Source organism: Crassostrea angulata, chromosome 5 (assembly GCF_025612915.1).
Source record: "Crassostrea angulata isolate pt1a10 chromosome 5, ASM2561291v2, whole genome shotgun sequence".
Lineage (NCBI taxonomy): Eukaryota > Metazoa > Mollusca > Bivalvia > Ostreida > Ostreidae > Magallana > Magallana angulata.
Genome location: NC_069115.1, coordinates 17,010,387 through 17,021,183, shown reverse-complemented (window position 1 = coordinate 17,021,183; position 10,797 = coordinate 17,010,387). Strand labels below are relative to the sequence as shown.

The 10,797-nt window shown below is 35.6% G+C and overlaps 1 protein-coding gene, 1 long non-coding RNA gene and 1 pseudogene across 2 annotated transcripts; 1 reads left to right on the top strand and 2 right to left on the bottom strand.

The window, feature by feature from the left end:
* Positions 1-53: 53 nt before the first annotated feature.
* Positions 54-987, bottom strand: LOC128185166 (uncharacterized). The gene is made up of 5 exons (XM_052854832.1): positions 984-987; positions 925-935; positions 729-884; positions 230-439; positions 54-101 (listed from the first exon to the last, which is right to left on the bottom strand). Exons 1-5 carry the CDS (start codon positions 985-987, stop codon positions 54-56), a joined length of 429 nt encoding a protein of 142 aa, XP_052710792.1.
* A 411-nt stretch (positions 988-1,398) lies between these two features.
* LOC128183580 (uncharacterized) lies at positions 1,399-2,520 on the bottom strand. Its single transcript, XR_008243628.1, has 3 exons — positions 2,334-2,520; positions 1,947-2,075; positions 1,399-1,507 (listed from the first exon to the last, which is right to left on the bottom strand). It is a non-coding gene; the product is annotated as an uncharacterized LOC128183580 (long non-coding RNA).
* A 3,412-nt stretch (positions 2,521-5,932) lies between these two features.
* Positions 5,933-9,023, top strand: LOC128185165 (uncharacterized; annotated as a pseudogene).
* The last annotated feature ends 1,774 nt before the right edge of the window (positions 9,024-10,797 follow it).

Sequence of the window (10,797 nt, the reverse complement as noted above, 5' to 3'; positions counted from 1 at the left end):
CCTGTAAAATAAACAAATGGAATATATGAATTTCACTTTAAAAATCATTTCAATCACAACCAATAAAATTTAAAAGGATATTTCTTTCTCCCTCCCTGTCTCTACAGTATAAATCTAGTAAGTTACTTATTAAAAGTTTTAAAAGTTTCTAAATCTGATAAACAAATGATTTTCCAAATAGATTTTCCCTCCAGTTCTTTTTTTTTGAATGAAATCCCATCCAGTTTACCTGAAACATGGACACCCTTTCTTCCTCCAGTTTGGATTTTTCCTGGAAGATGAATCTGTCCAGCAGAGTTTCCTCGATGTCCGCGCGGGATCGCTGGAAGAAAATGACCGAGGTGTACGCCGCGAGATGTGGTGGTACAATGTGTGGCTCCACCGTTATGTGCAGGAACAGGCGGAAACGTGGATTACACTCCACTTTATGATCTTCCACCTAAAACAGAATAAATAATGGAAAAATTCAATCATTCTCGTTAATATTTTACTTTGGCCAATAATTACTCCATATTCTTTTTTTTTAATCTTTTTTTTTTCGGAGTCCATTATATTTTTAAAATTAAAAACTTTGACTTAAAGGTAGGATTTTTTCATGTTCGATAAGGATAATGACAAAAAACCCTAACATAATTAAAACGCATTTTATAGTTTAACATGGATGAGCAGATTTCCTCCATAATTATGTACATGTTGTGAATAAACTAATACTTGTTTGATAGACTTACAGTGATCTTGAACTTGAGTTTGCCGTTGATAAACTGTTTACAGCTCTGGATGGCGTCACGGAACCGCTTGTCCTTGGCCAGCTGTTTGGTGTCGCAGTCGGTCACCAGAAGGGGGCAGCCCTCCGCTAGACAGTTCTCAAACTGAGACCGAATCTCCTACAAACACGGAGTAACAACAGATAATGACCCCCCAAACTGAGATTGAATCTATTACATGTACATATGTTAAATATACATGTAGGTCTTAAGAGTTACACATCCTGAACCTAAACTTTCAACTAGTATTGTGACTTTTTAATCAATAAAGCATTTTGAATATCAGGAATATAGGCTGATCAATAAATTCATCCTTTTTGCCACAGAAACACTTAGCAGTACAAACTTTTAGAACTTGCTACACTTACATGTCTTACAGTGAATTCAGTTTACGGTAACTTTTCTGGATCTAGACCCCCTTTTGTACTTACAGAGTACTTGACCTCCACGAGTCCGGTGTTTCCAAAGAAGTTCCGGAGCGAGAGAGAGAGAGAGAGAGAGAGAGAGAGAGAGAGAGAGAGAAATGGAAAGAGAGAAATGCATAAAGACAGAGACAAGGAATTATAGTCAAATTACACAACTAGTCGAAAAATCCAATTTTTTAAAGAAATTGACAGTTGCTACGGTAACTTACAGGTTTGTACTGGAAGGTGATCAGCTCCATGTTCCTGAACAGTTTGTTCCTGGGCATGGGCAGGCCATGGAACTCACACACCTGCATGAAGAACTCGCCCATTCTCTTCCTGTTAAATGTAAAAATTTACCACAATTTACATTTTTGACAATTTTCAAAATTTCAGTGGTGGCAGCAGTCATTTTAAAGAATTAAATTTTACCTGCTGTATGACTTTACTGAAAATTTCATAATTTGATAATCTTTTTCTCATATTCCTTAAAAATTCAGAAAGACTCTTTAGGAAGTAGCATTACAATTAGAAGTAAATTGAGGAGGCGTTTAGAACAAGACAAGTACTAAAAATTCCTTATTTTATGCAAGTACTTAATCCCGCAATTCAACAGTTTTGCATCAAATCGCGAGATAATAAAATTGTAAACACCAAGTTTTTTATCATAGTTCTCTTTAGTTTATAATATTATGTGTCCAAAGAATAAATAAAATCCGCAAGATGTATTTCATGCGATTTAACGCGGATAAATATGAATCTACAGTATGTAGCGTACCTGACGTCGATACTGGCGGGTCCGCAGTATGCCAGGAAGGCTTAGACGGTCACACAGTTGGCCACCAACATCTCGTTACAGTCATTCTCCTTCACATGCTTCATCCACGGCGCCTCCTGGGGCTTTAGACTGGAAAAAAGAAAAAGGCTCTCTCAGAAATGAACAAATTATTAAAACAGTGTAAAATATACTACATCACATTTACTACAATCCATTCAAATTTTTGTTAAATTGATTACAATACAAATCCCCAATATTAAAGTTTTAGAATTATTTGAAGTGATTTCAAGATGAATTAACAGCTTTCATCCTCTTCCTATTTTCATAGAAAATGAAAAAAAATTCTGTTTATCTTTTAATATTGACAGAGATCTTAAAAATTGTTACCTGTCGACCATTTCTGTGGCGGCTTTGAGTCGTTCATTCATGGACTGTAGCTCCATCTCCAGGGAGTGTTTCTCCACCACCGATTGGTCGAACTGTTTCTGGAGGCTGTTCACCGTGTCCTGTAGGCCGGGCAGGTCTGACTCTACATAGTCAGGCTCTGGCTCAGGGGTTGGGGATCGCTCTTCCCTCACCTAAAAGTAGGTCAGTGAAGTAGGTCAAACATAGAATAATAAAAAATTGTAATACATCTGATTCAAAACAAAGCCAAGCTGGAGAGAGAAGTGGCTGATTTGTTGTCCGGACTGACTATGAAGGTTCACCATCCGGTTGGATCTGGTCTAGAGGAATTCAAAGCTGACGAATCAAAACTCGATGAAGGCAAGAAAAAAGAACCAAGCCCAGAGCAAGAGAACAAAAAGGAGACCTGTGGTGAGAATCCAGGTTCATCCACAAGTATCCAGACATCAGACAGTGCCTTCATATCTTCCAATAGCTCGCCTTGTCACGATCTCTGTGTGGAGGAGATGGAGAAGTTGAACTTGTGTGTGAAGCAAGACCTTAGTTCAGCAGAGGAAGGGAGATGTAGTCCAGAGGAGTACCTGTCCATGTTACAACAGGTGCTTCCAAACGTTACTTCCATCACCAAGCTCAAACCTGGCCAGCAGAAAGATGGTGTACAGTGTGGAGTGGTGTCATCCAGCACCCACACAGAATGGCTTCCAGAGAACGGGGCGTTAATGAGGGAGGATGCCACCCAGGTCATGTGTAGGTCAGCTTCTGAGGTGGTGAATGTGTGTGATTTGTCTGTAGCTGAGAATGTGGAGTTTCATTGTAAGCTTCACACAGAGGAGGAGAATGATGTATGTGTGGGACAGTCTGGTGAGGTATTAGAGGAAGAGTGTACAGATCAGGATGAGTCGTGTCTCTCCAAGGATGATCTGATTTGGAGGACGTGGGTATGAATAGAGCAGAAGATCAACATAACTATTGTCTGAGTCAGAGTGATGGAGCAAGGTTGATCAGAGGTACACATGATGGAAATATTTCTCGGGGATCTGTGACCAGTACTACAAAGACACGCTGTAACTCTGCAAAGTCTTCTGTTTCCAAGAGTCTTGAAAACGAAGCACAATTTACCAAGCTTAAGTTGTCCAAAACATTGTCGAAATCGGAAGTGAAGCTGAAGCATGCTGTAAAACCTCCATGGAACAGTAATACCAAAGTGGATCATGGGAAAGCGGGAAGTGTTACACACTCCAGAATCCCCAAAGCCTGCAAGAGCAAGACAGGCAGTCAGTCTAGTTTAAAACAGACACAGGATAAGTCCAAGTCTTTGGAAACAAAGACAGAAAAGATTAACAAAGAAATGGAAGGCGAAGTCTGCTCTGGTGATTCTCTTCAAGAAATTGGGAATGGTAAGAAATATGATCGTGTCAATAACAAAAGTACAAGTACAATAGAAGATATCAAATCAAATGAAAGTAATCAGAAACATCAGTCTGTAGCTCAGAGATCGGACAGCTCAGAAAAACGAAAAAACCCAGAGCAAGCCCAGAAAGTGTTGTCTGAAATCGAAAAAGGTAGATGTCAAATGGATCAAGTGGAGAAAGCTGAAGGTGCCAAAGCAGACTCCAGTGTGCAATCCGTCCCAACAAGTGGAGGAGTGGAGAACAAAGGACCCAATGCTGCAGACTCCACCAAAGTTCCACCCAAGTGGAAGAGCAAGAACGCAAAAAAGGGCAAAGGTCGGCAGAAGAATCGTTGGTGAAATAGTGGAGAAACATACATTTCGGTTGTTATTGTGTATTATTTATGATTTTGAACGACTTTTCAACCCTTTTTTCAATCAGTATTATGCATAATAGATTCAGGGACAATTTTGTATGAAATCAAGTTTTTGTAGAAAGTTTTTTTTGGTTAGTAAAATTAGTTTTTGGAAAAATGTTGTTTGATTTTTTATGGTATTTACATGGGGAAATTCGTCTGATGTGAGGAAATGGAGGCAACTTTGTTACATGTATAAGCAATGTTTGAGAGCTTTTATGTGGGTGTATGAGCACAACTTCTTTTGAGTGTCAGAGCAATTCGTGCCATTGAAAAAGCACATTGTACATGTAATACAGTAACTGTAAATTCCTTATTAAGGACACAGGAGACGTTCCTCAATTTTATATAATTTTCCTTTATTTATTATCCCTTATTAATTAACATTTAAACTTGTTACTTCCCAAAACTTCAGGGTACATTACCAGGCTTTTTTCGGAGCTAGAATATTTAGAATTTTCCATAAAATAGCATGCAAAATGCATTTTAATGCTTATTAATAGTCATATTATATATTTTCAATTGAACACTTTGTATTTTAATTTAAAAAGTATCATATAACATGAAAACATAATTATGTGATTACTTAGTGGAAATCTTCAAATTGTGGAGATGGGAAAAAATATGATATATTTTGAAGATATGTCGCGTCTGAACTTAAACGTGAGGAATGAATATCCGCGTAGATTTTAACATCTCACTTTTTTAGCACAGTTTGAACTATGAAATTTAACCCCCCCCCCAAAAAAGTGCTAGTCATTTTATTGTTACAATGTACTCGTGTAAATAAGAAATTTTACACAATTGAAATATATTCTGCTATGTTGTATTCTATAAAGACTTTTTGACAGAAAGCAGCTTCAATTCAGATACCGGTAATTAAAAGAACATACCATGGCATGCACATTGTATAGTAAGAAGTACGCCTTCCGAATACACGCTAAATTGTTGAAAATTGATTTCCACCAAAAACTTATACGCACATACAGAAGTTGTCTTTCAAAACCAGAAATACTGTCATGTTTTCATGTAGTTAAGTTTGGATTTTGATTAATTTTTTTTTAAATACTGTAGAATAATGTTGAAGTTGTTTTACATAATTTATGCAAGTAGATAAGTTTATTTTCATTATTATATATCAAAAGTAACGCCAATTTAAAACTGACTTGGATCCGTTTCAGTTAATGATCTAACAGTCAGGCGTTTTACACTAAAGTGAATAAAAGATAAATTGAATCAGTCAAAACTAATGTGAAAGATAAGCTTTGTATAGTAAGGCAATCTGAACCTCTAGGACAGTATTGCGGGTCAAGTTAATAACGACAAAAATCACCACTTCAACAACATTTAATTTTTTATTGAAATCAGCATAGCTTGTAAATCTTATGACACGTAGGCAGAAAAATACATATACATGTACTTTAAATATTTGAAATATAAAAAATATCAACAAGGGTGTAAACAAATACTTAATGCATTGCTGTCAGTGAAGGCCAACATTCTATAAATAAATCGTTATGTGTTGGGGAGTATCTAAATCCTTTAAATAAAAGAGTGAAAACACAACTGGACGGATTTTTTGAATGGCTACATAATGCTATGATACAATGTTTTGCATACCAGTAAAAAATCAATGCATAAATAATAAATATAAAATTATATGATATTGATGAAGAAATATTAGTATTAAATAAATGTTACATAGGACAGTCCTAGTGTTCCACATACTTTTATTTCTACCTGTGCAAAAGCTCATTCAATCTATTCGGGGATTTTCTAAGGCTAAAAATAAAACACAAAAATCCCCAGCAATGGACGACTATAACGGGACAGAAAAAAGGTAAGTAGACATTGTTGTTAAACAGATACCTGTACGGATTTAAATTGTATTTTACTGCAATGAAAACAAACACGAAATATCGTACTAAAATACTTCAATTTTCAGTAAAATGGCTATTCAGAAGATATCTGAGTCGGTGTATATGGGAATGTGTCTTGAGATGGGGACCCCACAACAAGTGGCCTCCAGGAGAGATATACGGGACATTGCAGAGATGTTGAGAAACAACGAAATGTTAAATAGACCGTTCACAGTAATGCTCAGTGGGAGTGGCAGAGAGGGGTTCAGATTGAGTGGATCAGACGTGGACTACATGTGTTGGCAAAATAACCACCGAGTGATCTGGGACTTCTCTCAGGTACAGTTTTACAGCACACAAGAACATGCAATGATTCTCTGTGACAGTTCTGAGAGTCCACCAGGATTCACTTTACTATGGCTACCATTAGAAAGAGCTAGTCATGGAGTGATATCAGCGTGTGTAAGGATGCATGGAATGCTTTATATATCAAGTTCAAAGTACAGAGAGGTGACATGTTCTATGATTCTCTCTGATTCTACACCACACGGACCATGTAGTAGTGGATTATATAATGGTTAATTAGAATACGATGCTGCCCATTGCTTTGTCAGTGATTTCTGGCCTCCGTCTGCCTCCTCATGGATAGATAGGTGTCACGCATGGCCCCCACCTCATGTTGTAGACGATATAATTAGAAATGGGTGTCACTTTGTAGCTATAGGACACAAATCGGGAAATCATACGGACAACGAATGGAGAATTTCCTTTTCTCGGGCGGAATACAAACTTGTGTATTCAATGAATCACACACAATTCTTAACATATGGATTGCTAAAACTATTCTTAAAGGAAATCATTAACAATGGATTAAGAGATGGAGATAAACTACTGTGTTCCTATCACATAAACACTGCTGTTTTCTGGGCTATTCAACAAAATGCTCTACCTCACTGGCATCCAAACAATCTCCTGCTCGGTTTCTGGGTCTGCTTTAAACTTCTCCTTAAATGGGTGTACGAGGGAAATTGTCCTAATTTTTTTATTCCAGAAAACAACATGTTTCTGAACAATACATATGGTGATGCACAAAGGACATTATTTAAGGAAGGAGTCTTCTCGTTATCAAACATACTTCTTATAATAAGAAATTCATGAAATTTTGACAGAGTCAAACGGATCATATTACAAAATGATTCTATCAGTTTTATCAAATTTGACCTTTTTGTTTTCGCCTAAGAGCAGGTCAAGGTCACTACCTTTTTCCTCAACGTAAAGGATGATGAAAACAAGTGTAGCTCTTTGTAGTTCTGTAGTCATTCATTTAAGATATGAAGATTCTATTCTTCAATGAAATGATAGAATATTGGAATGTCTATCAGCTTATTCTACTAAATTGGAATAACTATTTATACTAAAACTGATATTGCTTAGCCCGCATTTCCTCTAATTTTCTTAAATTTTAATGGAATTTTTATTATTTTTTCATGCTTCCAATAATAAAATATTTATTATTTTTATGTATAATAAAGACTTTATTAAAAGATATAAATTGACAGAAAAGCTAATATATTGACCATTTAATAAGAGAGAAAAACTTATTTTAGTGATTTTTTCACAAAAATCAGTGTATAGAAGGGCATTTTAAAAAGCCTATAAAAATGTAGTTTGATAGGCAAATCATATCTTAAACACATATTCTGAAACCCAAGAATCATATCATTAGTTTACATTAGTGAAAAAATCCAACATTAATGTTATTATTTTTAAAATGCTAAACCGGACTCATTAATCTGCAGCAATTCTGAATTGCGCAATATATGATATTTTCCTACGCCAATATTACGCCAAAAATATAGTCCTTGTTAGATTCTAAACTTTGATTACTTTTTCTATGCCAAGTTGTTCGATAATAAAAAAAGAAAGAAAAATACTCTATTATAATTTCCTTTCATCTTGATTAAATGAACAATTAATCAATTTTACGTTTGACAAGTCGAAAACCATAAAAGACTCCTTCCTTAAGCAGCTTTATAGATTGTATGAGAAGGGTATAGCATTGCTTCTACACAGTCCCTCCATCAGTTCCTACATCATTAATGTTTTGTGTAATCCCAAACTCACTATTTGTACCGTTGAACACTCTCTGATCTCTGAGGTTGAACGTGATACGGATATTTTTAATGAAATCTTTAGTAATGATGCAACAGGCCCAGTAGACCTACGGATATGCAGAAATTACCTACATGTTGTGGAACAGTCAATAGGTTTACCCCTGACACAGTATCACATTGTCATGTTACAGAAACTTACAGCCACCGTCCTTCAATGTATTGCGTTTATATTACACAACTTGTACACTAACACAGGTTTAAACAAACAGTTGTATATTGTAGATAAAATGGCTTGTCACATGCTGAAAATAGCTGCTAGGTTTGGGTGTGTGTCTGATATGTTATACATTGCCGTGTATTATTACAAAACATTCAGATACAAGGAAGCTTTGTCAGTTATAGATATCACAAAGGTCAGGCTAGCACAGCCATATATGATGTATGATAGACATGTAGACAGAGAGAGGTATACCGAGGCTGTAGGGGGACAGTCCTTGTCTACAAAGATGAGACAGGCTGTAGCACAGGATATCACATTTAACAATGATATCTTTTATATCAATGAAATAATGCCAGAACAACATTCTAGTAAACACAATTGGCCTTTCTTGTCTATTCCACCCCTCGTAGTGTTGTATATGCTAGAGTTTTTGTGCTCTAGACATGTCGACACAATGAGAGCACAGAGAGCTTTAGATGATCTACAGATCCTAGTTCACCATGATCAGGGACAGTTAATACCTGTATTATGCAGAGACGTCTCCTGGGAGATCCTAGGGATCTGTCAACAGATCACAGGGGACCTTCAGGGTGCTTTGTTCTTATACCAACAGTCACTAAGACAGAATTCATTCCATAAAATACAAACTGCTACCAGACAGAGACATTTATGAACTTACTGACAAGCAATTATGAAAAAAAATGCATGTCAAAATCTGACATTGTTAATCGTATTTGTTCTGGTCTTAATTTGTAAAGTTGTGTATGTGTAGGGGAGATGTTGCACTTATGAAATCAACTTATAACCATGTAGATACGTGTATATTTATCTTTTATTGGTTATATTAGTCAAAATTGTAAAACTAACATCCCGATTTTTACAAAAGATGATTTATATATGTAAGTTATAATTATTTCAACGTAGTTAGAAATAAACAGTTTACTAAATTAGTGTCTCAATTTTAAATATACACTTGTAATATGCTGCCTAATTCATTACAATGTAATTTGTTGTAATTTTACAAGCATTGGTCAGATGCCGATTTTGCATACATGCCTTTTTCTAGTTTGTTCTCGACCCTCCCATTTATCCAACATATTTAAGATCATGAAATAAACGTTTTTTAAATGATGCACACTTATATAAGTGGGGCTATATAGGTTGGGTGGGGGCATTCAGCGTGCCCCCTCCCCTAGAAATGTTTAAATAGACGTAAATTAAACTCTTTTTCGCAGGTTGTGAGTCTTATTACTAATCAATTCTTTCAAAACCTATGAAATGTTTCTACATAAGATAGATTTTTAGAAGAAAGAAGAAAACCCTTTGCTGTAATCATGTTTAAGTTAGAAAACCCATTTCATTCATGCTCTCCAATGGTTCAAATGTGACCAAGCAACCACCTTGGAGTTTTCAGATTATGGTCTTGTGATAAAACTGGCATGTTTAATTTTTTTTTTAAACTGTATTTACATCATTCAACAAGACTTTATTTTGTTAGAAGCTGTTTATTTAGATCCATTTTCAAAGGTATAAGGATCTCTGCAAAGTAGAAGCTTTTGTTGGGTTTTCGATCGATTGATTGTTATTCGATCAATTTTTAAATATAATCACGACAATAAATATCACAAAAGTCTAGCTTTGAAGACTTCATTTTTACCTGCTAGCCTTTTTACCATACAAAATCTCTAGGATCCAGAACTTCTGCCTACGATCTTCCACTGTCAATGGATGTAAATATAATTCGTGTACATTAGTTGTCCTTCAATTAATACCAGAACTAAAATCATATGTGGAAGATGAAGGTTACATTGGGACGAACAATGCATAATGGAATCATTGTTATCAAAGAATAGTCTCTCCGCTCTATAGATGGGTTACCAATAAAAGTGTAATAGAATAGGAAGAATGGCCACACTTAGGCTCAAACCCAGGATTCTTCTCTCCGATTGTTTAGATGGGTTACCAATGCTGGTATGTTGTTTATGACTGTATACTAGTGCCATGTTGCCATTCTCAAAGATGCACAGACATGGATTTGGTGCTGACTGAAGTATAAAGGGAACCTAGTGTAATTTCTGGTCATCAATAACAGCGTCTTCTGAACAAGTATTGTTTAGCTATAAAGTTTGAGAGTAAAGGCAACTGTCTTACTAATGTTATGAATTTTGAACGTATTCTTGATATGCTGAGAATTCTTTGTTATAATATATAGACATTAATATATTTTTGCAAACATGATTCTAAAAATAAATTGATTATCATCAGTTCTGCTTGGTACCAAGCATTTCGAACATGTGAAAAAAGACGAAAGACATTGACTTGGTCAAGAGGCAAATGTATACATGTATAAAGAAGGTAGCAATTGAGTGGCACAATGACAAGACATTGTGTCTGGGGAATAAGAATTGTATATTATTGAAATCTACCACTTAAAATGATAACATGGG